Source organism: Anopheles cruzii, chromosome 2 (assembly GCF_943734635.1).
Source record: "Anopheles cruzii chromosome 2, idAnoCruzAS_RS32_06, whole genome shotgun sequence".
In the NCBI taxonomy this organism is placed as follows: domain Eukaryota; kingdom Metazoa; phylum Arthropoda; class Insecta; order Diptera; family Culicidae; genus Anopheles; species Anopheles cruzii.
In genome coordinates this window covers 18,871,774-18,898,034 of record NC_069144.1, presented here as the reverse complement: position 1 = coordinate 18,898,034, position 26,261 = coordinate 18,871,774, and the positions used below count along the sequence as shown (strand labels likewise).

Sequence of the window (26,261 nt, the reverse complement as noted above, 5' to 3'; positions counted from 1 at the left end):
ATCCAGTTCACGCTCTCATAACCACGGCCTGCCATCTCTTTTTCCCACTCGTTTAGTCGATTCGTAGAGTTAAATATTTGCCGAAGTGTAGAGCATCGTTGCTTGTCAATTTGTTGATGCCGAAGAAGTAAAATGTACTAGGGGTTCGCAAAGGTTACTGCCCGAACGATTCTAGCTCCGTTTCTCACTGAATCATCTTACGCAGTAGTGAACGCCCGGTGATTGCCATGAGTGCGGAGTCCGACAGTGTGTTACCGATCCATTCCGGTAGCGCCGATGAGACCAACAACAAGACACCTAGCGACGATCCGTTGCCCCAACAGGAACAGCAGCAGCAGCAGCAGCAGCAATGTGCTCCGGCCGCAGAAACAACGGCCGAGGATCAGGTTGCTACGCCTGTTTCAAACAGTAGAGCATCATCCACGCCGGGGACTGCTTTGCCTGTGAAACCATTAAATCCGGCAGTCACTGTGAGTATGGTCTTGTGTGAACCTTGTTTGACCTTTCTCGTACCGTACACCGGGCTTGCACCGTTTCGGGCACCGTAATTTGTCTGATTCTTTAATATCTGATCGCAGGAACTGTGGGTAGAAACGAAAACTGGCGAAGGGAAATCCTATTACTACCACGCGATCAGTCGCGAAACGACCTGGATACGCCCGGACGGACCGGGAGTTAATGTTATGACCCAGGCCGAGGTGGAAGCCCTTAACAAGCAGCAGACACAACAACCAAAGCCAAATGATCAGAAAGTAGCGGTAGACGGTCTTCCGGCGGCTGCAAACACTCCAGCACCGGTAGCAGCAACCGTAGCACTGCAACACACGGTGCCACGGTTTACGGGGCCACCACCAACGTTCGTCGCTGGCATGGCTCCGTTCGGTATGCCGCCGCCCAACTTTCCCAACTTTCCTCCGTGGAACGCACCTCCGGTGAACAACGGCCAAACATGGTCGCTGGGACAGAGCCATCCGTTAGATGCCACCAAGCAAGCCATGGCTGAGGTGAAGCTAACGGAAATTGATCCATCGATCGTTGCAAAAGCCACGGTTTGGAGTGAACACGCGGCACCCGACGGTCGCACGTACTACTACAACATCTCGAAGGGGGAAAGCGTTTGGGAGAAGCCGCAGGAATTGAGCGATCTGGAAAGTAAGCGTTTAGAAGTTTACTCAGGCTTCACAAACCATTGCACAACTCACGATACTATATTCTATTTTTCAGAGGTAAAACTAGCGGTATGGAACGCAAAACAGAAAGCAAAACTGCCGCCATCGGTACCGCCCTTCCTAGCTCCACCAATTCCACCGCAGATGCCGATCATGCCATCGCCGGCACCGGGCTTGAAAATTCAACAGTTTCCCACGCAGTTGACGGTGCCCGGTGGTGGGCCTCCTCCACTCGGAGCGCCCCCTCCTGGTGGGCCGTTGCGCCTTCAGCCACTGCCTGGCGCGGCCGCCGGTGGCGGCGGCGGAGTCGTGTTTGATCCGCTGGCATTCATGGCACTGAAGAACGATAAGACTGCGTTAGAAGAAGAGCGTAAAAAGAAGCTGGAGTTGGAGAAGAAGCGAAAGGAGGAGGAAGAAAAGGCGAAACTGACGAAACCGCAAGATAAAAGCCGCCCCATTTCGAGCACTCCCATCAGCGGCACACCGTGGTGTGTCGTATGGACGGGCGATGGAAGAGTGTTCTTCTACAATCCTTCGACGCGCACATCCGTGTGGGAGCGCCCGGACGAGCTGAAGGAGCGTGCGGACGTCGATAAGGCCGTGTCGGTGCCGCCACAGCAGCTGCTTGGGAACGTGAACAACAAGGAACCGGATATGGTGGCCAGTAAAGCGTCCAGCGTTGCTACTGGCGCAGTGTCGACGGCAGCGGAAACAAGCGACAGTGGTACAGCTGGTAGTGATGTGGTCAGCAAACCTCGCCTAGGCCCTACGGACAGTGAATCGAGCGGGGAAGAGAATGGGGAGCAAGCGAGTAAAAAGCTAAAACCGGATGTGGAGGCAACCATGGGTAAACTGCCCATTACGACCGGGACGACGGTCGCGAGTGGCAACCTTCGGGGCGGAAACGATCCCGAAAAGGAGGCCAGTGCGATGGAGGCAGAAGCCCGGGCGGCCCGGGAAAGAACCATTGTACCGTTGGACGTGCGTATGAAGTCTTTCCGTGAAATGCTTCGCGAGAAGGACGTTTCCGCGTTCAGCACGTGGGAAAAGGAGCTCCACAAAATCGTGTTCGATGCTCGCTACCTGCTGCTGACCTCCAAAGAGCGCAAGCAAGTGTTCGAGCGCTACGTGAAAGACCGGGCTGACGAGGAACGGCGCGAAAAACGCAACAAAATGCGCCAAAAGCGGGACGATTTCCGAGCCCTCATGGAGTCGGCACACTTGCACGGAAAGTAAGTGAATTGTTGAAAGATGAATTGTTTTACAACTTGAATGATACGCTTTTTTCCAGATCGTCGTTCAGCGAATTTGCGCAAAAGTACGGCAAGGACGATCGGTTTAAAGTGATCGAAAAGATTCGCGAACGAGAGAGTCTGTTCAATGAGTTCATCGTCGAAGTCAGAAAGCGCGAGAAAGAGGAAAAACAGAACCGAAAAGACCAGGTAACCAAGCCGAATCCGGCGTCTTTGCGCCGGCTAGTTTGCTTAGCAAGTGTTTCCCCGCTGATCCCCACTACCTATTCCAGATTCGCAAGGACTTTCAAACAATGCTTCGCGAACGAAGCGACATCAATCGGCACACGCGGTTCAGCGATGTGCGCAAGCGGTTGGAAGGCGACAGCCGGTACAAAGCACTTGCGGATCACGGGCAGCGCGAGGGGCTTTTTGAGGACCACATTAAAACACTCAAAGACGAGAAAAAGCGTGCCAAAGAAAGGGAAAAGGAGAAGGATAAAGTAGATCGAAGTAGTCGGAGCGACCAGCGATCACGCAGATCACACGATCGGTCTCGTGATCACCGCAGTCGCTCGAATGATCGCAGCCATAGGAAAAGCTCGAGCAACGAGGAGGCAGGTGGTGGTGGTGGTGGTGAAAGCCGCGCCATTGCTAACAGCATTGTTGACGATGACGAAGGTGAAGAGTGCAACACGTCCGATGAGGACGAGATCGAACGGCAGCAGAAGGAGCGCGATCGGAAGCTGCGCGCGGAGGCCAGTATTAAGGAGCGGGAGAAGGAAGTGCAGCGCACGTTAGCGACTCACTTGCGGGATCGTGACAAAGAGCGGCAGCACCATCAGCGAGACGAAGCCATACGGCACTTTAACGCGTTGCTGACCGATCTGGTGCGCAACGCGGATTTGACGTGGAAGGAGGTGAAAAAGTTGTTGAAAAAAGACCACCGCTGGGAGCTCATCGAGATGCTGGATCGTGACGACCGGGAAAGGTACGCCTGCATGTTTCAACCGTTACGCTGGACAGCGCTTGAAACGAACGCACTTTCATCTTTACAGGTTATTCAATGAACACATCGAGAGCCTGGTTCGCAAAAAGCGTGACAAATTCCGCGAAATGCTGGACGAAGTTCCCTCGTTGGAGCTTACTTCGCAGTGGAAAGAGATCAAGAAACTCATACGCGATGATCCACGTTACTTGAAATACAACAGTAGCGAACGGGTAAGTTATCAACGAGCGATGCACATACGTAAGGCAAACTTTATACTATCTCGGTGTCCCCCTCGGTGGTATGGCAGGGCGAGCGAGAGTTTCGAGATTTCATCAAAGACAAGACGGCCAGCGCAAAGGTCGCCTTTCGGGAGCTGCTGCAGGAGTGTAAATTCGTTACACACAGAAGCCTAGAAATGTACCGCGAGAATGCGAACCATTTGCGCGAAATCGAGGACATCCTGCGCAATGACAAACGCTATCTGGTACTGCATCACATGGCCGCGGACCGTACTCAGATGATACTGGCGCACCTGGAGGAGCTACACAAGCGTGGACCGCCACCACCGCCAACAGCTAGTGAATCACTGCGACGAAAGTAGCCTGACGGTGTGCAAATTGATTGATTGTAAACCGTACGTTTTGGTCGTATTTGCTTGTAGAGTATTTCGACTGAACCACCATAAAGCGAGCGAAACTCATCCGAAGCCTGTGTGTATTAAAAAAATAATTAAACTCTAAATGACAAATTAATATAGCAACCAAATAAGTAAATTGATGCAGTGTTTGTTGCACTTTTTTTAATGTTATTGATGACAACGGCAATTAGCAATTTCGTTTTTGCTTGGTAAGGGTGCACTTCATTAGATGTAGGTGCTGACGCGCGATTACACACTACAGTTTCACGCTAAGTTGGTTCACATAATAAATACAAACAGCGAGAGTTGGCAACCCCATTGATTCTGAGTGCCTGCACCATGCGCATTCATACGGAGGATGTTTCCTGTCTCCCTCGTCCGTTTAGTCGCTCCAGTCACGTTTAGACGACGTAGGTATCCGGGAGCTCGAAACTAACATCCAGGTGGGCCTCACGTGCCAGATGCACAATCTGGGCCAGATGTACCGACAGCATGGCCGCCTCGTCCAGGTCATCCTTCGGGAGAATGCGAAGCTTCGACTTCTTGATCAGTTCCTTAGCCTCGTTGACGTTCGTGCCCTGCAGCCGCACAATGATCGGCATTTTGATGTTCAACTCCTTCGTTGCCTGAATAATACCCTCCGCGATAACGTCGCAACGCATGATGCCGCCGAAAATGTTCACCAGAATCGCAAGCACCTTCGGGTCGGAAGTGATAATCTTGAACGCTTCTTTCACCGCCTTCACGCTCGCGCCTCCACCGACATCGAGGAAGTTGGCCGGGTCGCCCCCGTGAAGCTTGATAATGTCCATCGTCGCCATCGCCAGTCCGGCACCGTTCACAAGGCACCCAATCGATCCGTCCAGCGCGATGTAGTTCAGATCGAACTTGGAAGCTTCCACCTCTTTCTTGTCCTCCTGCGACAGATCGCGTTTGGCGAATAACTCCTTCTGGCGAAACTCGGCATTATCGTCGAAGCGCATTTTTGCGTCGAGTGCAAAATCTTAAAATACGAACCAAACACAAAGAATTAGCTACGTGTCTCTGAGAAGTGTTTAGCTTAAGTGCTCCTCAGCTTCTGGAGGTTTAAACCGATCCAAACTAAATAATTGTAAGTATTGCTAATGGGGCATTCGATTCCCACCGTGTTGTGGGAGCATGCATTACTTGAGGGAAAAGGCTTCACTAGCGCGTACAAATAATACAAATGATTTTCCAACACAAATAAGTTTCGTATAATTTCACCAAAAAGAAACGATTTCAATAAAAGTTTAAAACACATGCAGCACTAGTTGTTTGCCAAACGCACTACAAAAGCGAATCATAAGTAAGAAATTATTTTAGTGCTTATCGTAACTATCAGTTTCTCGAAAATAAATAAGCTTGCCGAATCGAAAAGCAAACACCGTATTATGTATAATAAGCATGGAATTAACCAACAACTTTATGGGTTGGTTTAGAAATTTACTGTTAAAAAGGCATGTGTAAACTCGTGTTAAAAGTAATTTGCTTTCCTTTTCGATTGACGCATAGAAATAAACAATTCAATAAAAATAAATAAAGCAATAATGTGTGCAAAATGAACCAAGAATGAAGCAAGTAAATAGACCTTGGCAGGAACTAAGATATCACACAAAACACTTAAATGGTTTGTTTAGCCGTTACTTACACTCTTCGCCTAATTATGAGATGTGTTGCGGATGATGATTGAGTAGTGGTTTATGGAACGTATTATTAAAGAAAGGGATTAATTATCAGGATATGCACGTAATGGTATGTTTCGAAAAAAAAACCACATCAACCTAATGTGTAATAAACGTAAGTATGCTTGAAATTTCAAAAAAAAAAAAGTTGAGCCATTTTTGACAAAACTACGATGCTGCCGATCGCGATAGTGCCACGTATTTCGTATCTTCTGTAATGGTATTATTCACGGAACTATGCATGCTGCATTACTGGGGGCACAAAATGAGTGTGAGGTTCGTTCGATCATTGAACGAAGCGTTAGTACACAGCATAACGTCACTCGTCTCAAAATACGTGGCTAACAGAAGCCGGCTTCTAAATACAGTAATGCTTCGCTGAAAGTATTCAGACCGCGGCCAAATGGCCAAATTCAACAAAATTTCATCAAACTTAGCTCGACACATTTGTGCTTCATCCGTTGAAAAGGAGTCTACTTTTCTTCTGATGAGGATTAAAGTTGTCAAAATCGAAACCGGTTATCTAAACCGTAATGCATCGACCAGCGCAATCCCTCATACTCACATGTTTCCGCGGCATCTTCAGCGTATGGGTTTATCTCAATCAGTAGTGCGTCTTTCTTCACGAACAGATCGTACATATTAAGCAGCATTTTAGCCGTCTCCTCTAGCTTATCCTCGAGGCCAACTTTCTTGGCGATCTTTAAGAAAAATCGTTCCAAAATGTCGAATGAAACATCTGCGCGATAGTATGTGGACGATGTGTCTTGCGTCGTACCCGCACAGCTTGCTCCTTCTGCAAGCCCTTGTTAATGTCGATTGGTTCGTAAACGATTGCATCCGGGTTCTCGGCAGCCACTTCCTCAATGTTAACGCCACCCTGCGAGGACGCAATAAGCACTGGTCCCTGGTAGGAGATACGCAATACGTGTTTAAGCATGGGTCTGGTTTGATTGCACGTCTGTATTATCGCTTACATTGAACGCACGCTCCATCATTACGGCAAAGTAGAACTCGCGACGCGGAAACTTACGCTCCGCCACCATCACCGAGTTGCAGATGCGCCCGGCAGCGCCGGTTTGCTTCGTCACAAGCAGTTGGTTTATCATTTTGCTAGAGATGTCTTTAGCCTCCTGCGGTCTGAATAAAGGAAAGCAAACTGGTCAGTTGAAAGACGATCCGTGGCCTTTGACCATCGTGATGCGGCTTCGTGGCGCACCGACCACTTACGAGAACACCACTCGTACACCGCCTTTCAAACCATTCTTGAAGCTTCCTTTACCGCGTCCGCCGGCAAGCACTTGGGCCTTCAGGACAAGGTTCTTTGTTTTCAGGTCCGACGCAATCTTTTCGGCTTCCCCTCCGGATGTTGCCACACCGAACCTGGGGACGGGAAGAGTGCATTGTTAACTTCGGACTTTGAACTGATGACCGGCGCTTTCGGGGATAATGTTTGAACTTCAGCACGCGTATGGGTCACGAGCACGGGTGAGATAATGTTTGTTGACACTGCGTGTAATGTAGCATGCCAATCGAATGACTGGCCACAGCACGCGATAAGCCACAAACATTATACCGTACACTAGTGCAGTACATCCAGTGCTATACCACCACACTATCTGATCGGCCGACTGTACACTTTGATTTTATAGAACTGGTTTATTTACATACAAATCTTGACTTACTTCGGCGTTGGGATGCCCGCTTCATTCAGAAAACTGTAGGACACATGTTCCTGGACGTTCAAGTGGCGCTTCTGGCATCCACTGGCAAGGACCTTAAAAACGAAACAAATAATGCAATTTTAATAAGCATTTTTAATTTGATTATCAATAGTATGGAACGCAGCACCTCGCACTCATGTAAATACTCAATCATACATTCAAATTGAATCGTTCGGTATTTCCAGCTTCTTACGCACATATGATCGATGACGTCACGCATAAATTCCACCGCACAGTGTAGTTTCTTCGTTTTAGCAGAAGGTTCTTTCCTGACCTTAACGAATCGACCACTGTTACTGACACATGTTACTGAACCAATTGTGCTAAATCATACGACAAGTGGCCGCAGCAAAGGGAACCAGGGTAGGCAACAAAGTGTCGTCTAAAAACGAAAACATTGCATAATCTGCTGCTGGCTGGGCAAGGTTCGCAATTCTTTCCAACAATCACAATTGAACCATTCCGGGCGCGAATGTAAACTGAGACAATCTAGCATTTAGCTATTTTTAAACACGGAATCCAAAACACTGTCTGCCAGGGGCGGGAGGCAGGATCCTTTGACGATCACGTTGTTACATAAAAACTGGTGCGACACAATTTTTTTTTCGGAACCGCAAACCGAAAGCTACTATATTGTTCTAGCGAGTTGAACCAACACCTTACCTTAGGGGAAGATTTGCTCGCAATATCGGCCAGCAGAAGGCTCGAACGGCGCAAAATGGAAGCCATTTGCGGTGAACAAACCAATGTACTAGGATGCTAAAGACTGGTTTGCAAGGCTGTGCACTAGTTGACTTTTCCGAATCACTTCTTGGCGAATAGTAATTGGCAGCTACACCAATTGAAGCACGGCGAGCGCGAGTGAAGGGTTTGAAGGTGTGTATGTGCCGCAGCAGAACAGTATTGACAGATTGCGTACGCGGCGTGTGTGCGTTGTGTGTGCATACGAACGTTTATAATGCATCGTTCGACTTTACGGTTCTATGAAGTTTCAGTGTTTCTCATACAGAACGCAATTTTACCAATGTTTCAAGAAGGTGTTGCCATAGTTATCTTTCAGCAACACAACAAGCAAGTGTCAAATCAACGTACAGTTTTTTTTTTATATTCGCGAATTTATTTCTGTTACTCCTTACACCACACGTTTCACTTCGAAGAATCGTTTGAGATAGTACACCTGTCCGACGGTCATGACGATTAGAACGATTGCTTCAAAAAACGACCACATCACTACACGAGAATTGGTGCTTTCGTTGATCGACCGATGAATTCGATCTCGGACCTGAGAAACAAACCAATGAATCAAACGATTATTGTACGTCCATTTAAAGTGCAAATCGCTAACTTACATGCATGTAATCTTGCTCGTGCTTAATACTGGTTAGCGTGCCGGATAGCTCACGGATCATATCTTCCAACTTTGTGTGGCCGGCTTCGCCTTCGTTCACTGCTCCAACAGTACCTTTCGGTGCTTCACCGATTTCCATTGAAAACATCACCACCTGGGGACACCCGAAAACCAAAATACGCGCGATTAGAACATTAGTGGAACGTGCCCTTTTCGGCACATTTTCTTGCCTTTGGTGTGAGCGTTGACATTTTGTTGCTGAAACAGTAATGGTAGATGCCGGTTTCATATGCGGAGAATGTGTATTTTCCTGACGATTCCTTCTCCCCCTGGTAGATCACTTTCTGATCTGGGCCACTAATGCGTACTTCTATATCCAGAAAACCACCTTCGACAGTCTCGAACATTAATCCTGGAAGAAAAATGTTTGGAAATGTTATTGCAGCAGAATACGAAAACAAACCACTTGCGCACAAGTCAACGAACCTAGCTTGGTTCCAGCTTCTGCACGGTCAAAGAAACATTCCTCCGAATGAGGGTCCACGGTAATGAAGAAACCATTGATTAGAACCACATTTATGCACAGAATTAATAGGCAAAATCTTAGAAAGTGGTTCATATTGCCGAAAATATATGCTTGTTGTTCGCTAGCCACGTAATCTATCGGTTGTGGAGCTGGGCAATCTTTGACAACCGTCATCACGCGCCAAGGTACTTACACTCGAGGTATGTAGCAAACATCCTATTCATAAAAACTGTCATTAACCCTTGGAGAAGTATGGATAAATAACGCACTGTTTTCCTTTTTAAGTAGCATAATTTTCAAAAGACAGTTTTAGAAGAGAGTTTTTCTTAACATGATTTCATGCTGACAAACAAAATATTTTTTATTAACTTGGAACTGGACTAATGCATTCAAAATAGTACCTAAGCGGAATCAATGCGAAGTGGAAATAAGTAAGACGATGCGGACATGATTACTCACGAGCGAATACAGACGAAGATTTAGTTAATTAAGCTATTTTCGCAACTATACCTTCGTTTGCTAAGTATTCAGTGACTCAGCGCGGCAATTGCAAGTACAGAACGATTTGATACGTATTTAATTAACTAAATGGGAATCTTGCTCTCTTCGGACGATTTCCAGGTGCATACAAAAATTACGGATCCAACGAATATGCCTGGTTTGTTAACTCGGCGGAATAAGACGCAAATCTGTTTCCGCATAAATGGAATCCACATTAACAAACCTCCACGCGCACTTGACGCTCCTCACGCCGGCGCAAGTATCAGTTACTTTTTGCAGCGATGTTGATGGTATTATCAACTTGGGTTTTTGGCTCAAGAAACCATCATCTGAACGACTGGCCTCTCAATATTATCACCTTTTAGCTCCGTTGTTTTACCTCTTTGGCGCTTCTGGGCTGGGGTGTGTAACTTTTTTTCTGCTTGCGATGTTGCCTTGCCTTCGTTCCCATCCACTCGCTGCGTGTTTGGTGGCTGCTATATTTTACGGCAGCATTAAAATTATGCTACAGAAGACAAATAAAACCACCCAAAACGGATGACGATGCTCGAGAAGAAGAGAACCTAAGAGCAAAGCCCATGTGCACGAAAGCAAGAGCAAATGTCTGTAAAAACGGGAAAAAACTACCCCTCCAAGCCTCCAGCGCACTGACCTTCCGAGCGTCGTAAGCTTTGGAAGATATGGCGGCGGGAAAAGAAAAGCGAAAATTAAACGAAACAAAAAAAACGGCACGCACAATCGTGGAAGTACGCAGAAAAGGATGGCTGACCACTGAAGACAACAGAGCAAAAATGAAAAAGACTCGGAATTGCTTGAACGCAGCAGCTTAAGTCACAAGAAGTGTGTTTACCGTGCCGATAACACGTGTTATATCAGGGCGCGTTAGTAAATTTGTGCAGATCCAATCCATTCCATCACTCTCCAAAGATCAGGTGATAGCTTCCGTCGTAAGGTGTCTTGTAAGATGGAAGAATCAGTGAAGTACGTGATGTTTAAAAACACCATATAGATAAAAGATAATGATATAGAAATGAATAGTTAGTTGCGTGTAGCAACGTGTAGCAACAGTAACGCGACTAGTTTAGTTTGTAAAAAATTTGCCATTGTTGGTTAAATCTGTGCTATGAACAGGATTTGTATCAAGAAGCGACAGATTGAACCAGTTCTTAAGCTTAATAGTAATTTGTTCTAGATAGGTGTAAAATGCCTGGGTTCTCTAGACAAAATATACTCGTGGCATGCTAAAGGTTTAACCTGGTGCAGTAGTGTGGAGAGATAAATGTAACTCGTTTCTCGTTAAATGTACTATTCGTTTCAATTGTTTGTGAGTTTTTTCATGATCGTGCGTTGAAACTATTTTAGCCACATTTAACATACTAGTAATCTCCCACCCGCTTATTGTATGGATTTTGTCAATCCATTATGCGTAAAGTCAATGTCAGGGCCGTTCCGATACTAACATTTCAAGGTTTCTTGCTCTTGTATACTTCCTCTTCTTCCTTGGCAGGTTGTAAGATAATCGTCGAAAGGCACTAAGATACGTAGCAATGACCCAGGCATGAACTGGTTGAACGATTAACACTCCCTAGAAGTTATTTTTACTGTCGATGATTATTGTTAATTGCAACCGTTCTGAATCTATTATTGCTCAAGCGTACAGCAAGAAGACAGAACGATCGTGATGATAAATTCCATATTTCATCGTCGCACTGCAATTTTTTTTTATATTGCGTTTACTGATTGCATTCGCAATGCGTCATTGGACTCAAACTTCTAATTTGAGCACAAGCAAATATGTATCATCATTTTGCGTGCTAATCACTTATGTACTCATGTTTTTATCGTTCAAACACACATTTTCTGAGCAAACCCCTTTTTTTCATACCCCTAACAAATACAATCAATAGGTACATTTATACCATAACTGATTGGGCAAATAAAGTCATGAGTAAACACAGTCGAAAATCATATCTACATTCGAACCAAACCTGCCGATCGTGGATACAGCAAAGATCGCATATATGCCACTACTTTGATTACGAAAGTATGTTTATCATGTGTTTTCTTTTTCACAAAAACCCAAAGAAATGATCTTTCATACCTACCATACGTGTCTAGCAATAGTATGAGCATTAATTTATGTTTTCCCTCGTTCTCGTTTCAGTCATGCCCTGTTCTGGGCAATGGTTTTCACTTTATCAACGGTCGATAGATGCATAGGTCAGTTCAAGATCATTGACCCAAACTTTGGCTCTATCACGCATCCGAGCAGTGAGAAAACGAATGTCACCCTCGTGCAAATCATACCACTGGTTGCGAAGAACATGACCGATCTGCCGATGATATCCACGCTGGAATCGGTTAGATCGTTCGACTCCGAGCCGGTTCAAGCAGACTTGAAAGAAAACAGATTTGTCAAACTTCACATCGTGGACTCAAGTTCCAGACGAAACACTACTAATCGTGTAAGTAAACTCCGGCCGGCAGACACTAATCGTACCACCGACGTGGCGACCGGCGGCGAAAAAAGCAAAAATAAGTTGATTCGCAAAGCAAGCGCAAATGCTATTAAAGGTTACGCAAAACGAAATAGTCAGCACGCGAAAGCGGAGACATCAACGGCCACTACTAGGAACAACGTCAAAGAACAGTTCCAGCCAGCAGTAACCACAGAATCTACCTCGCGAGCTCGACGGCACAAGTATCGTAAGTTTAAATCACGTTGCCGTTGCGAACGTATATGGAATTGTGCGCGTATTCAAATCTCAGTGGCCCGTTGTGCACCAGACTATTTCATGTGTTGCTTTTAAATGAAAAATATGATCCAAACTAGAAACATATCCTTCTGACATGCTGGTTTTATACTACGTTTTATATTTATTTGTGTTAATTTTTAACTATCACACCTTAACTTTAACACACTTAACAGAACTCAGCAAATTAGTATTTAGAATCAACGTTAGACTGACGACGAACGATTTGATTGATAAGTTTACACCGTATGTAATATATTTGATTATGAGACTCAAAGCGATTTTGTGTGTTGTGTTATTATCGAACGTTAGAAAGAATAAAGCAACAATTGTGTAACTGAGCTTTCTTGCTTAATTGTTTGATTATGTTTCTTTTGCGAATTGCCACCAAACATCTACTGTGATTTTACTATAATTTCTACAGCCAGGTAAAACTAGCTACTTAAGTTTTTTTGGTTTGTTCATCATCTTTCGGTGTTATACGAGCATTGAAATTATGTTTCCTTTCTATTTGTGGGCTACGATGAATGGTACACTAAGTGTGGCACACACTGTGGCGAGGCCGATATCATGTAAACAGTTTTTCATCGCTGATAACAGCGTATCCCCTTTCACATAAACAAACGTTGCTTCAGCCGCCGGACTCACGCACACTCGCACAGCCCCTGTAAATCAGCTGCGACCATATGGAATGCCGTAGTGGCACTAGCGAGTGCGAGTTCAGTCTTCAGTCTTTTTCGAGCCAGTGAGTGCGAGTATACGTGTCTCCGTGGTTTGTGGTTCGTTTAAAATCCCAAGAAAATTCGTGTTTCCGTTCCTGTCGTTTTACGGTAACAGTTCCAGATAGTACAGTAACCCACAACATTTGTTTCCAAAATTTGTTGATTGGCGATATTACCTTGACCCAGCTTCGTTGGCATTGGCTGGTGGCGCTTTTGAGTGTAGATGTGATGAGTTTACGTGGTTGCGTTGTTTTCATCGCACGCTCTAGCCGGCATTATTACGACACGTTGCTACTCAACTAAGGAACTACGAAAATAAATGTTAGGTCTAACTGAGAGCACAGAATACTAACGTTGAAGATTACGAACTACCAATGGTTCAATAAACCGATGCTGTGCTATAGTTATTGCGTAACAAGCGTGAAACCACGTTTCTTCGGATGTGCCGGATCGTCTTTGGAGTGTGTCTAGACGAAGCAGATCAATCATCGGGAAGCGATGCGTAGTGGCTTGTGTAATCAGCAAATCTAAAATCGGAAAAGTTTCACATACCACTTCACCGGAAGATGGTGGTTGCTGTTTGTTATTGTTGTGCGATGTCAAAGCCATCCTTTTTATTCAACCATATTGGTTTCGTTTTTCGAACCATGGTCACTTTCACTAAACAGGAAGGCTACTGGAGAAGAGGCCATATGAGCGGCTTGTAAAGTTTCGGCACGTTAACGATAGTATCTGGCAGAGTCCATAAGTTGGCATCGAAGGTTTCTCAGATGGCTGAGAATCATCGCAATGTCGACGTGCGTCTTGGAAATTACCAAGCGAAACGGCAACATATGCGCAATGGATGGATTGACCTTCGCACGAACAGTTTACAAACACATTTTTAGCTTCTGATCAGCGGCGAATGACGGTTTTCTTTTCCTTTTTTATCAAACCCCGTAGACAAAGTTCAACGTCCACTGCTTGAGTTGCGTGAGAGTGTCCGCACCGCTTCAGAATCGGTACACAACAGGTTTCTTGTGTGTGAGTAGAAGTGTCTTTTTAATGCGTTACAGCACGCAACGAGGACGAAGCAGACAGGTGAAACGGGCGAACATTGAGTCTACATGGTTTTTTGAAGGATAGTTAGTCCGGTTTGGCATTGCAAGGCTATGTTGACGCCACGGTCTGGCACATCTCTCCATTGGTACTGGGATATTTAAACTTGGTTGGTAGCCAATGCAAAATACGATACACAGACGGCGGTGGCACGATAAAGTAACATTTCTAACTCGGTTTCATCGAAGTTCAGCGGGGAAGCCGAAACAAGAATCAAACGGTAGAGCATAAAAGTACCCGTTTTATGGCCTACGCGTCTGAACTATTAATTTAAGCATGGACCAAAGTGAAAAACAATAAAAGGCACATAAAATTAAGGAATACGATTGGTATCAACGGGGGCGAATGAAGGTTATAGTCCACTGCCTCCTTTCGCACGGCAACAGAGTTGGCGAAGCAACCCATCACGTCCAGATCCAAGCACGCTGTTTATGAAACGGCGTGTGCTTTGGCGATTGATAACAATTAGAAACTAGTCGGAGTTTCCTACTCGTCGCTATCTTCAAAAACTCTATGTTCATCGCTCCAATCAATGTTGCCGTTGCTGCCAATAGCGCCACTTGGCTTAGAAATGGTTCATGGTACATCACCTAATCATAACTAATCAATGTTCACTGATATCGCCCTGGCATCGCTATGGCCAGTTACGGAAAAGCGATCAGTGATCAGCGTCTTTCGTCAATATTACCGGAACACTGTCTCAGATAGGTAAAGGAGACTTGATGAAGCCAATGAAGCAATATGAATGATTATGTTTTTTTTATGCACCTTTACCTTAGTGACACACAGATCCGACTGTAAATTAATGACTCAATTGCACTATTTGGTCTTTGGTCGTTAGCGTTTTTGAGATTTTTTCACCGTTTTCTTAAGCGATGTGCAATAGTTCGAACAGGCTTTAGGTAATCCATATTTTCAACGTTGTTATTCAACCGGTAACATACACGGTTGCCCCGACTGACACAGGGTTATCAATATTAGCCATGAAGCAGACTGGAGATTGCACTTTGAAATGGAAATAGACATCCCTATCAATCGCTGCTTAGGCCTGTACGTAATCGACACATTTTGTTGTCGAATTTAAAACGGACTACAGGGACTTTGGTTTTTTTTCCTGGTGTTTCATTTTGCAAAATAAGTGTTTGTTTTGCAGAAACCGCAAAACATCGAAACTGCCAGAAACCGTAGCGGAAATTTCTTTGATCATTCGCTTAAGTATTATGCACCCGAAAAGCAGCAAAAGTTTCTGTTTTTACAACAATGATTAGTTATTGTTTAATTTGGTATAAGGTACATAGTTTTTCCTCTAATTGTTTAATGCTTCACTTGAATTAGTGGAACACTCTTATGACACTCCCTAATGTGTCGAGTAACGCTTCTCATATGGAAGCACCGGCTCAAAGGACATCCTTCTTCGTTGCAGAGTTAGTCTTAATCATCGTAGAGTTTAAAACTCCTTTTGTTTGTGCCAACACCTTAAAAATATCGCAAGGGATTTTGTTATTACTCACCTATCAGCAATTTAAAAAACAGTAATCAATTATGTCTTTGCGCAAATTCCACTCCGATTCACCGTGGTACGCGTTTAATCGCGAAAAGATTATCAAGATTCGATTAAGCAGCCGGCAGGGGTCTGAAGATGGATTATTTTATCATTATCGTTACATAGCCTAACTTAACTGCTTAAGATACCTTTTCTTTGACTTTAGGATAAGCAGACAGTATGAACTGCACTCCGGTTGTCTCCTCTAAACGCATAGAATTTCCAAACAAAAATAAAAAATACATATATATTTTTTTTTTTTAGTCAACAACGTCTTACCACCAGACCACGTAAAACAGGAATGATAGTTATTTAACCTACACTCTTTGAAGCATTTATTTCGACCATCAATTAGAAGGAAAAAAACACAATGCAGCTCTTCAGTGCGCAGCTCGCCTTGGCAGGATTACGGCGCACGAGCCAGGCCCGCCTGTGGGCGACGAGCAAATATGCTTACTCCAGCCAGGTCGAGTACAAGCCCATACGGTCCGTGCTGGTTGCCAACCGTGGAGAGATCGCCATCCGTGTGTTCCGTGCCTGTACAGAATTGGGCATTCGGTCGGTCGCCGTGTACTCGGAGCAAGACAAGATGCATATGCACCGACAGAAGGCGGACGAATCGTACATGGTCGGAAAAGGGTTGGCCCCGGTGGAAGCCTACTTGAACATTCCGGAAATTATAAGAGTATGTAAGGAAAACGACGTCGATGCTGTACACCCTGGGTAGGTGCAGTAGAAGTCAGAATATGCAATCTGGGACGGAGTTTGTACTGATTCTTCTGCGCCCTCTTCAACAGTTATGGATTCCTGTCGGAACGGTCAGACTTTGCCCAAGCGGTCATTGATGCCGGATTACGTTTCATTGGGCCTACACCAAAGGTCGTGCAACAGATGGGGGATAAAGTGGCCGCTCGTCAGGCGGCCATCGCAGCCGGTGTACCTATCGTGCCCGGAACCGATGGTCCGGTGACTACGAAAGAGGAAGCAGTGGAGTTCTGTCGCAAGCACGGTCTCCCGGTTATCTTTAAGGCGGCCTATGGTGGTGGTGGCCGCGGAATGCGTGTCGTGCGCAAGATGGACGAAGTGGAGGACAACTTTATGCGCGCCAGTTCCGAGGCGAAGGCAGCATTTGGAAATGGCGCAATGTTTATAGAGAAATTTATCGAACGTCCACGCCACATCGAGGTGCAGCTTCTGGGCGACAAAGCCGGCAACGTGGTGCACCTGTACGAGCGAGATTGTTCCGTGCAGCGTCGCCACCAAAAGGTGGTCGAGATTGCTCCTGCCCCTCGGTTGGCGGTCGAAGTACGCGACAAAATGACCGAGTACGCCGTGCGTCTGGCACGCCATGTTGGCTATGAGAACGCCGGCACCGTGGAGTTCCTGGCAGACGAAACGGGTAACTTTTATTTCATCGAAGTAAACGCACGACTGCAGGTGGAGCACACCGTGACGGAAGAAATCACCGGCATCGATCTGGTGCAATCACAAATACGCGTCGCGGAAGGTATGACCCTGCCGGAGCTGGGTTACACGCAGGAGAACATCAGACCACAGGGCTACGCTATTCAGTGCCGCGTTACGACGGAAGATCCGGCGAATGACTTCCAGCCAAACACCGGACGCCTCGAAGTGTTCCGCTCCGGTGAGGGCATGGGCATTCGTTTGGACAGTGCGTCGGCGTATGCCGGTGCGATCATTTCCCCGTACTACGACTCTTTGCTGGTGAAGGTGATATCGCATGCATCCGATTTGCAATCGTCAGCGTCGAAGATGAATCGCGCGTTGCGCGAATTCCGTATCCGGGGTGTGAAAACCAATATCCCGTTTCTGCTGAATGTGCTAGAGAACCAGAAATTCCTCAACGGAGTGCTGGACACGTACTTTATCGACGAGCATCCGCAGCTGTTCCGATTCGCGAAAACGAAAAACCGTGCACAAAAGCTACTCAACTACCTCGGCGAAGTGCTGGTGAATGGTCCAACCACACCGCTCGCCACGAAACTGAAACCTGCCGAAGTTAATCCCCATGTCCCGCAACTGCCACTAGGTAAGTTTGTCCACACAAGCACTGTGGGTGGTTCTGGTGGGTGTCTTTTAGTGTACGGTGTTACGCTTTTCTAGCTGGTGGTTCTATGTTTTTGTTCAGTTCAGTGTGCAATGATGCTGTGTTTTTTATTTTTATTAACGTTTTTGATTTTTGGTAAATCAATTCATTTATGTTTTATTTTTCTTTCTTTTTTATTAAAAAAACATTTGTCTAATGATTTTAACAACCGTGTGTTGATTAACGAAATTGCCGTTCGATACGACGAACGGTTTGCGATAATTCGCTTGACGCCAACGATGACTACAACGACCGTACAACGCAATTGGTATTGGTGCTTCTAAACGAAACGTAAAAAACAAATCTGACCATACAACGAACCGTGCGTCCTCAAAAATGCCGCACATCCGTTTGTTCAAACATAGACCTATCGCCGGAAGCACTAGCCGAGGAGGAAGAGGGTGTAAGGAAAGGTACATTGTCTCTATCTATTTCTCTTCTTCTGTAAACTTGCATACCTTCCATTGACACTATCGAAACACTCTATTCGAGCGACCCACTATAATTTCCAGCTAAACACTTCTCCCACTGCTTGACCCCACTCACGGACCATACGCTCATTCTGGGCAGTAGTTAGTGCTCGTTGCCCCTTGGTTAGTAAGGCCGGGACAAGAGGGTAAATCATTCAAACAATCCCCGATCGAGATCTCGGTCTTAAAGGCGTTGCTCCGGCTATTCATTACATCGACCAAAGTCAATCTTCCCCTCAAAACTACTCGTTTTTTGATGCTAAAGTACATTCCATTACACGACACAACATCACAACAAGTTGGGAAAACAATTCACTAATGATTACGACAAAAAGATGATGGAAGCAGCCGCAGTTTGGTTGTTGCAAATCGTAATAGCTTCAAAACATGTACTCGTGATAGCAACACTCAAATAACTAACGACAAAAGGTTGTACATAAATTGAATTTTCAAGAAACTCTTATGGCTCAACGAACTGGTCCCACTGCTGGCTACGATGACGTACAAGAACTTGGAAAACTCTAAAAACCAGAAGGTAACGAAATATGGACAAGAGTTACATAATAGAAAGGCTGTTTGTGTTTGATTTCCAATTGGTATTTAACGATTGTTTTACGATGGTTGTTTTTAACAATTGTATTTAAAACTATTTGAGTCTTGTATTTTGCACTAGTTTTCCGAGTACGTTTAATGTTTACACGTCACAGGTACAAATCTACAACACGCACATGCATGCACGCTTGCACGCTCATTTATGGTTTTTCCTCTTTCCCGAAACCCGGAACCTATTCGCTCCGCTCTCCAGGGCCAATATCTAATCACAAACGAACAGTTACAGAACCACCGCGTGGTTTCAAGCAAATTCTGCAAGAGCAGGGACCGGCAGGGTTCGCCAAGGCTGTCCGGGCGCAAAAAAATTTGCTCCTCATGGACACGACGTTCCGCGATGCGCACCAATCGCTGCTAGCTACCCGTGTGCGCACGCACGACCTGCTGAAGATATCACCGTTTGTGGCGCACAAGTTCAACAATCTGTACTCGCTCGAAAACTGGGGTGGAGCTACCTTCGACGTGGCCCTGCGCTTCCTGCACGAGTGTCCTTGGGAGCGGTTGGAAGAAATGCGCAAACAGATTCCTAACATCCCGTTCCAAATGCTGCTGCGTGGTGCCAACGCCGTCGGTTACACCAACTACCCCGACAACGTGGTGTACAAGTTTTGTGATCTGTCGGTAGGTGACGACGTCGAACCCTATGCTGGTTGTACTTTTGTATAGGTGATAACTGTACCGTTTACTCTTCCCTAACAGGTACAATGTGGTATGGACATTTTCCGAGTGTTTGATTCCCTCAACTACCTACCAAACCTGATTCTCGGCATGGAAGCGGCTGGCAATGCTGGCGGAGTGGTCGAAGCTGCTATCTCCTACACCGGAGACGTCAGCGATCCGAAGAGAACGAAGTACGATCTAAAGTACTACACGAATCTGGCGGATGAGCTGGTCAAGGCGGGTACGCACGTGCTGTGCATAAAGGATATGGCCGGACTGCTGAAACCGCAAGCGGCACGGTACGATCGGGCGCCCGGATCCTTGTTGCGCGTGGTTCGATATGTAAAGCATGTTTCTGTTTCTGCTGTTTCTTGACAACGCTTTAGGCTCCTTATAACGGCCATTCGCGAGAAGCATCCCGATGTGCCGATTCACATCCACACGCACGACACGTCCGGTGCCGGTGTGGCTTCCATGTTGGCGTGTGCCGAAGCCGGGGCAGACGTGGTGGATGTGGCCGTGGATTCCATGTCTGGTATGACATCGCAGCCTAGCATGGGAGCAGTGGTGGCGTCACTGCAGGGAACCGGTCTCGACACGGGACTGGCACTGCCCGACATCAGCGAGTACTCTGCGTACTGGGAGCAAACCCGTACGCTGTATGCACCGTTCGAGTGCACCACGACGATGAAGTCCGGAAACGCCGATGTGTACATGAACGAGATCCCTGGTGGACAGTACACCAACCTTCAGTTCCAGGCTTACTCGCTCGGCTTGGGTGACTTCTTCGAGGACGTGAAGAAGGCGTACCGCGAAGCAAACATTCTGCTGGGCGACATCATCAAAGTGACGCCATCGTCCAAGGTGGTCGGCGATTTGGCCCAATTTATGGTGCAGAACCACCTGACGGCCGACCAGGTGCTGGAGCGTGCCGAGGAGCTGTCGTTCCCGAAGTCCGTCGTCGAGTTCCTGCAGGGTGCCATCGGTACACCGCACGGTGGCTTCCCCGAGCCGCTTCGATCGCGCGTTCTCAAGGACATGCCACGCATCGAGGGCAGACCCGGTGCACAATTGGCACCGCTCGACTTGGGTGCACTTAAAAAATCGCTCCTAGAATCTCACCCAGATGTGAATGATCGCGACGTCATGTCGGCCGCGCTCTATCCGCAGGTTACGAACGATTTCCTGAACTTCCGCGACACCTATGGACCCGTGGATAAGTTGAATACCCGCGTCTTTCTCACCGGTCCCAAAGTTGGGGAAGAATTTGAAGTGACAATCGAGAAGGGCAAAACACTCGGATTCAAAACGCTCGCCATGGCCGAAGATCTTACCGCGAACGGTGAGCGAGAGGTTTTCTTTGAACTAAACGGACAGCTGCGATCGGTGCTGATCCGCGATAAGGAGGCGGTCAAGGAGCTACACATTCACCCGAAGGCCGCAAAGGGCAACAAAAACGAGGTCGGTGCACCGATGCCCGGTTCTGTGATTGGTAAGTTCTACTAGCTGCTGGCCAGCATCTACCGATGAAGAGGGCATCTTCCGTGTTCTAACGTGACTTGGTGTTTGCCGTTTTGCCCACAGAAATTAAAGTCAAGGTTGGCGATCATGTCGAAAAAGGACAACCGCTGGTGGTGCTGTCGGCAATGAAGATGGAGATGGTTGTCCAGTCGCCACGCGCCGGTGTTGTCAAAACGTTGGATATCAGCAACGGCATGAAGCTGGAAGGAGAGGATCTATTGCTAACGCTGGAGTGAAACCCATCCATCGCACTCATACCTTGCACAAGTGTTACTTACGTTTCCGGTCGCGTTCCAACCAAGGCATCTTCTAGTGAAGTACATCAGAGACAGGCAAGATAACTAGTTACGTGCTCGACCCACAACCGGCATGCGGTGTTCTACTTCTTCTTGCGGTCAGTGTGCGCTGGGCCAGTGGTTCCCCAATCGACGCACGGTGCCCGCACGGTTTTCAAATGCATGAATCACCAAATTTGAATCATCCGAATCACTGGCTCGCTGGCACTTACTTCTTAATAGCTTTTACACGGAAACCGGATATACAACTACACTGTTATTGTTTTATTGCGCTTGTTTTCTATCATTGTTGCGTTTTTGTTTTATTTGGGAATAGACGAGCGTTTCGTAAAAAAACTGCTTCAGGTTAATAAGCAGTAATTCAATTTGTTTTCATTTCATCCTTCCACTAGTTGTATGAAAATAAAAAAAGTTATTTCCAATCCCAAGCACATCTATTTTTGTTCCGAAATTACTCCTATTATCTGCGGGAATACCCACAACTGACAACGCCTCTTCTAAACAAGTTGTAATACACACCGGCAATCTGCGTCAAAACTCCGACACTCCACGAGGAAGGCTTCAGACAGTAAGCTGTAGGGAATCTATTTCCTGCAACAAACAGAGCAAAGTGGCAAAACACACGTTCCGACATGATACTAATCGCGCAACGGCGGCGATAGCTATACTCTTATCGCGTGAATGGAGTTCCACTGAGTTCCTTATAGTGTAACGGCTGGCCAGGTTTTGAAAACTTTGCTTCCGCTGTTGGCCATTTCCGCCCAAGTCACTGTGTGTTGCCCCTAAGGGGTTGCTAATGAAGAAGGATCGTTTCTAAATTAAAAATTACACGCCAGACATCGGTGAAGACGGACAAAAAAGCCGGAAACCCCCTACCATCGACACGATGAGAGTATTCTACTGTCCAACGTAGCAGATAACATCGCAGACGCTGGCCTGTTGATAGCTCGCAGAAACAACCTTTTCCACTTGCAGCACAGTCATGGAACAGGCGGACGGCGTTGTCGATCCCAATCTGACCGGATGGATGCTACCAGCTCGCGGACCTTCGATATAAGAATGTTCGTCGGGGCCGCGCAGCATTTTTAACGGTGTAAGCTTCGATCCGCGTGTGTTCACCCTATTCGCACAGCATGGGAAGAAAGTTTGCTGCACAACGGACAGGCGGCCATTGTTCGGTGAGGGTGATGTCGCACGTAGTATTAGCCGCATTCGTGCTGCTCTGTGCGGGTGGCCCCTGCGTAAAGTGCTCCACAGAGGTACGGTCATCAGTCGTGGATCGATGCGTCGATGCCGGTGCTCCGTAAGAGAGTTCTATCAACATTTTCAAGAACAGCCCACCGCTTTTCCCCTTCCTAGACACCGTGTGCCAAATGACAGTAGCAACTACAATCTGCCAGCCCATCTTGCCAAGATCGTCAACGGGCAGACGGCGGAGAAGACTCAGTTTCCTTGGCAGGTTTCGATCCGTGCAGCACTTGGCCGTTCCGTTACCGTTTGCGGTGGTTCGCTGATCGACGCCCAGTGGATCCTGACTGCGGCCCACTGTGCCCACGACTACACCGTGTTTCAGGTCGGGCTCGGATCAATTCATCTCAACGTACCGCGGCTCACGATGTCAACCGTCACCAAGCACGTGCACCCGGAATTCGATCCGTGGCGGCTTACGAACGATGTGGCTCTCATCCGGTTACCATCGCCCGTTCCATACAGTCACGAGATTTACCCAGTTAAGCTGCCGATCAATATTCCGCCTCAAGAGTCCTTCGTTGGCCTAAAAACGATCGTGTCAGGATTCGGGCGCACATCGGACGGTAAGTGGAGCTGCGTGAAGATTATGTCACCTCTCCAAATGATCTATTATACCTGCTCCATACAGCGGTCCAATCGATCTCCACCATGCTGAAGTTCGAGTATATGCGCATCATATCCAACGCCGAGTGCTCCACCGTATACGGAGCGTCTATAATTCGAAACACAACACTCTGTGCGCTCGGTTTTGACCGTTCGAATCAGAACGTCTGCCAAGGCGATTCCGGTGGGCCCATGGTCTTGCAGCAAACCGACGGCAGCTGGGTCCAGATCGGCATTGTGTCGTTTGTCTCGAGCCGAGGATGTAGTACCGGTGATCCCTCTGGATACATACGCACCGTCAACTACTTGGACTGGATCGCGAAAACTACAGCCCTTCGAACATTGAGCTCAGTGGTAAAATACTGAACTTGTTAAAACCCCACCCTGATACTAAACCACCATGAAACCCGCGAGCATAGTCACCATCGTCGGCCAATGCCCTGCCGCACAATATCGCTAGTGGCGGGGATCCGATGACTTCATTGTAATGTGTCAACCGCCGCCTGTCGCTGTCGACGATATGATTTTTGAAGAATTTGTTTTCTTTTTGCTGTGGAACCGCAAATCCGGGAAAGAAAAATAAAGGAATACTGCAAAACGATAATGACGATCGGAAACAGAATTGTGATTGCGATTGCTGGCATGACTACGACCTCTGTTCTGGCCGTAGGCATGCTTTACCCATGACTTTGTTGAAGCACGTTTTGGATGTGATACATACGAAAGGCACATTCACATTCGATGAGTAAGCTTAAAGATGTGACAATGAGGTTAAGCGTTACACTTAAAACCATGGCCGGTACCATTTCAATCATGGCTCGATATCGGACGATAACATACCTTTTTACAGAACAATGGGCGGGTTGGGCCCTACGTTAATCGGCTTAGACGAATCGATCATTTAATCAACGCCATTGCTACTTTCCTTATGCTTCAACGAAAAAATGTCGTCACAGAGGCGATGAGGCGTGCGCCTCTTATAGGATCTTATACCCGACATGCCGATGGACAAACGACGGTGGCGAGCCGATTTGTTTACTATCTCGGAGCTGCAGGTGCATTGTTCAACAAAATATAAGCACCACTAGAATGCAGCACCATTGCTCAATGTGGTGGCGCTGAGGCTGTTTTTTGGGAGTGCCACGGCACAGACATTATTGATCACTTATCACCATTCTAGCGTGTCGTAAACGACAACATGTACTAGTCGAAAACTGGCCGAAACATGATTGATAATACGATACCAATACGAGACTCTTTGCCAGGAAACCCAGACGATCGACCTCGCCATCGTTGCGCTATATATAAGGCATCACTTTTCACAAGCGACGCAAGCTTGCCAAGTGTACTTCAATTTCGATACTTCTAACTCTTTGTCGCTTCTGTAGCTGATAACTATGCGGTGGTTTAGCGAATTACTATTACTCACTGGACTGGCCGTGTGCTGTGCCGTTGCAACCGAGGTAACCTTGTTATGCTTATGTGATACACTCTGAAGGATTTGGTTTCTAAATTGCTCCGTTGTGCTTGGCCAGGTTAAGACAAACCCAAACAATAAGATAGTGAATGGATTCAACGCACCAAACACACCGTACAACGTATACGTGTTGTATCTGAATTCGGTCAATTCCGGATTCTTTGGTGGTGGTTCCCTGATTTCCGATCGCCACGTGTTGACGGCAGCCCAGAACATTCAAGGATTTGTGCGATGGGAACTAGGACTTGGCAGTGTCTTTTTCTCACAGTTAATCATGCAAGTGTCGACGCAAGCAACCGCCCATCCATCCTTCAACAGCCAGACACGTGCCAACGACATCGGTTTTATCGTCCTACCAAACCCAGTCGTCTTTACGGCAAACATAGCTCGGATCGCGCTTCCTGAGGTAAACATCAATTTGCCTTTGGAAAACGAAGAAGGCAACATCGTCGGATTCGGGTTTCATGCGGTTCAAGGTGAGTTTGAGAAGGATACGTGAGGCTGCAACGCTTGACAGTAACACTTAACTTTATTTAAACTTTATGTAATCACACAGCCGAGCAACGTTCAGACTTCTTGAAGATTGGATATCAAAGGATGATCGCCGACACTCGCTGCACCGCAACGTACGTAATAACGCCACCATATCACTTCTGTGCGGAGGATATTACACATCGCGCCAATGTGTGTAACGGAGACTTGGGTGCAGGGTTTGTTGTCCTGGATCGCCGTGTTGATACACTTGTCGGTGTGGCATCGCTTATTACTGACTCGTGTAATGCTATAAATCCAACTGGGTACACCCGTGTATCTTTCTATCGCCAATGGATTCGGGATAACACAGGTGTTTAAAAAATCCAGAAACTGCTCGTATTACTTACGCACAGTTTTACCCCTTTCATTCGAGGCGAAGACACCTTATTCTCGAATCGAAATTTAAAACAAAACGAATAAAGTTGGCACATACTTAAAACGAATGGTACTCTCTAAACTTTACTTGGTTTACCGAAAAGAAAATTGTTTGCAGGAAACAATTCTTGACGAACGTTATGTAGAAATCTTGAATAATTTCATATATTTTATTTTTGTAATCGGGAGATATAGATTTGTGCTTCTTAATGCGTTGAGAGTTAAAGATGAACTAACTGGAGTAATCTCCAATTGTGCGGAGAAAACCTTTTTTCAATGAAAACTTGATGATATTTTTAAAACACTACTCGACTGCTCAAATTCGTATTATGACGAGGTCGCTACAGTTATAGAGACTTATTTTTATTTTCAACTTAAATGTTTGTACTTAAGCTGATGTACGGCCAGGGT

General features: G+C 46.5%; 6 protein-coding genes across 8 annotated transcripts; 4 read left to right on the top strand and 2 right to left on the bottom strand.

Moving 5' to 3' along the window:
* The first annotated feature begins 166 nt into the window (after nt 1–166).
* On the top strand, nt 167–4,169 carry LOC128278056 (transcription elongation regulator 1). Its single transcript, XM_053016701.1, has 7 exons — nt 167–470; nt 579–1,152; nt 1,225–2,401; nt 2,461–2,611; nt 2,695–3,392; nt 3,460–3,622; nt 3,700–4,169. The coding sequence occupies exons 1-7, from the start codon at nt 228–230 to the stop codon at nt 3,991–3,993; spliced, it is 3,300 nt and encodes a 1,099-aa protein (XP_052872661.1). The 5' UTR covers nt 167–227; the 3' UTR covers nt 3,994–4,169.
* Nucleotides 4,162–8,299, bottom strand: LOC128278066 (succinate--CoA ligase [ADP-forming] subunit beta, mitochondrial). The gene is made up of 7 exons (XM_053016716.1): nt 8,120–8,299; nt 7,418–7,509; nt 6,963–7,115; nt 6,710–6,872; nt 6,511–6,639; nt 6,298–6,433; nt 4,162–5,032 (listed from the first exon to the last, which is right to left on the bottom strand). Exons 1-7 carry the CDS (start codon nt 8,183–8,185, stop codon nt 4,431–4,433), a joined length of 1,341 nt encoding a protein of 446 aa, XP_052872676.1. The 5' UTR covers nt 8,186–8,299; the 3' UTR covers nt 4,162–4,430.
* A 261-nt stretch (nt 8,300–8,560) lies between these two features.
* On the bottom strand, nt 8,561–9,476 carry LOC128278078 (transmembrane emp24 domain-containing protein 2). Its single transcript, XM_053016731.1, has 4 exons — nt 9,291–9,476; nt 9,035–9,216; nt 8,806–8,958; nt 8,561–8,738 (listed from the first exon to the last, which is right to left on the bottom strand). The coding sequence occupies exons 1-4, from the start codon at nt 9,421–9,423 to the stop codon at nt 8,589–8,591; spliced, it is 618 nt and encodes a 205-aa protein (XP_052872691.1). The 5' UTR covers nt 9,424–9,476; the 3' UTR covers nt 8,561–8,588.
* A 3,842-nt stretch (nt 9,477–13,318) lies between these two features.
* LOC128278053 (pyruvate carboxylase, mitochondrial) lies at nt 13,319–21,885 on the top strand. Of its 3 annotated transcripts, XM_053016696.1 has the most exons (8): nt 13,319–13,414; nt 16,212–16,670; nt 16,745–17,997; nt 18,420–18,467; nt 19,357–19,754; nt 19,833–20,092; nt 20,180–21,285; nt 21,378–21,885. In XM_053016696.1, the coding sequence occupies exons 2-8, from the start codon at nt 16,318–16,320 to the stop codon at nt 21,548–21,550; spliced, it is 3,591 nt and encodes a 1,196-aa protein (XP_052872656.1). In that variant the 5' UTR covers nt 13,319–13,414; nt 16,212–16,317; the 3' UTR covers nt 21,551–21,885. The 3 variants fall into 3 exon arrangements, with proteins under 3 accessions (XP_052872656.1, XP_052872658.1, XP_052872657.1); XM_053016698.1 differs by lacking the exon at nt 18,420–18,467; XM_053016697.1 differs by lacking the exon at nt 18,420–18,467 and having other exon boundaries at nt 19,330–19,754.
* An 896-nt stretch (nt 21,886–22,781) lies between these two features.
* On the top strand, nt 22,782–23,830 carry LOC128278605 (collagenase-like). Its single transcript, XM_053017335.1, has 3 exons — nt 22,782–22,869; nt 22,947–23,424; nt 23,490–23,830. Exons 1-3 carry the CDS (start codon nt 22,798–22,800, stop codon nt 23,828–23,830), a joined length of 891 nt encoding a protein of 296 aa, XP_052873295.1. The 5' UTR covers nt 22,782–22,797.
* Nucleotides 23,831–24,861: 1,031 nt separating this feature from the next.
* On the top strand, nt 24,862–25,793 carry LOC128278077 (collagenase-like). The gene is made up of 3 exons (XM_053016730.1): nt 24,862–24,927; nt 25,000–25,417; nt 25,498–25,793. Exons 1-3 carry the CDS (start codon nt 24,862–24,864, stop codon nt 25,791–25,793), a joined length of 780 nt encoding a protein of 259 aa, XP_052872690.1.
* Nucleotides 25,794–26,261: the final 468 nt, after the last annotated feature.

Excerpts from the sequence above, each read along its gene's own strand:
- LOC128278056 (XM_053016701.1), top strand. The coding sequence starts at position 228 with ATGAGTGCGGAGTCCGACAGTGTGTTACCGATCCATTCCGGTAGCGCC. Across the intron at positions 2,402-2,460 it reads TCGGCACACTTGCACGGAAA|ATCGTCGTTCAGCGAATTTG; the intron begins GTAAGTGAATTG and ends GCTTTTTTCCAG. Across the intron at positions 2,612-2,694 it reads AACAGAACCGAAAAGACCAG|ATTCGCAAGGACTTTCAAAC; the intron begins GTAACCAAGCCG and ends TACCTATTCCAG.
- LOC128278066 (XM_053016716.1), bottom strand. The coding sequence starts at position 8,185 with ATGGCTTCCATTTTGCGCCGTTCGAGCCTTCTGCTGGCCGATATTGCG. Across the intron at positions 7,510-8,119 it reads CGAGCAAATCTTCCCCTAAG|GTCCTTGCCAGTGGATGCCA; the intron begins GTAAGGTGTTGG and ends TTCGTTTTTAAG. Across the intron at positions 5,033-6,297 it reads TGAAGATGCCGCGGAAACAT|ATTTTGCACTCGACGCAAAA; the intron begins GTGAGTATGAGG and ends TCGTATTTTAAG.
- LOC128278078 (XM_053016731.1), bottom strand. The coding sequence starts at position 9,423 with ATGAACCACTTTCTAAGATTTTGCCTATTAATTCTGTGCATAAATGTG. Across the intron at positions 9,217-9,290 it reads AGAAGCTGGAACCAAGCTAG|GATTAATGTTCGAGACTGTC; the intron begins GTTCGTTGACTT and ends TTTTTCTTCCAG. Across the intron at positions 8,739-8,805 it reads ACGAGCAAGATTACATGCAT|GTCCGAGATCGAATTCATCG; the intron begins GTAAGTTAGCGA and ends TTTGTTTCTCAG.
- LOC128278053 (XM_053016696.1), top strand. The coding sequence starts at position 16,318 with ATGCAGCTCTTCAGTGCGCAGCTCGCCTTGGCAGGATTACGGCGCACG. Across the intron at positions 16,671-16,744 it reads GTCGATGCTGTACACCCTGG|TTATGGATTCCTGTCGGAAC; the intron begins GTAGGTGCAGTA and ends CCTCTTCAACAG. Across the intron at positions 20,093-20,179 it reads CTGAAACCGCAAGCGGCACG|GCTCCTTATAACGGCCATTC; the intron begins GTACGATCGGGC and ends ACAACGCTTTAG.
- LOC128278605 (XM_053017335.1), top strand. The coding sequence starts at position 22,798 with ATGTCGCACGTAGTATTAGCCGCATTCGTGCTGCTCTGTGCGGGTGGC. Across the intron at positions 22,870-22,946 it reads GCGTAAAGTGCTCCACAGAG|CCCACCGCTTTTCCCCTTCC; the intron begins GTACGGTCATCA and ends TTTCAAGAACAG. Across the intron at positions 23,425-23,489 it reads ATTCGGGCGCACATCGGACG|CGGTCCAATCGATCTCCACC; the intron begins GTAAGTGGAGCT and ends TGCTCCATACAG.
- LOC128278077 (XM_053016730.1), top strand. The coding sequence starts at position 24,862 with ATGCGGTGGTTTAGCGAATTACTATTACTCACTGGACTGGCCGTGTGC. Across the intron at positions 24,928-24,999 it reads GCTGTGCCGTTGCAACCGAG|GTTAAGACAAACCCAAACAA; the intron begins GTAACCTTGTTA and ends GTGCTTGGCCAG. Across the intron at positions 25,418-25,497 it reads CGGGTTTCATGCGGTTCAAG|CCGAGCAACGTTCAGACTTC; the intron begins GTGAGTTTGAGA and ends GTAATCACACAG.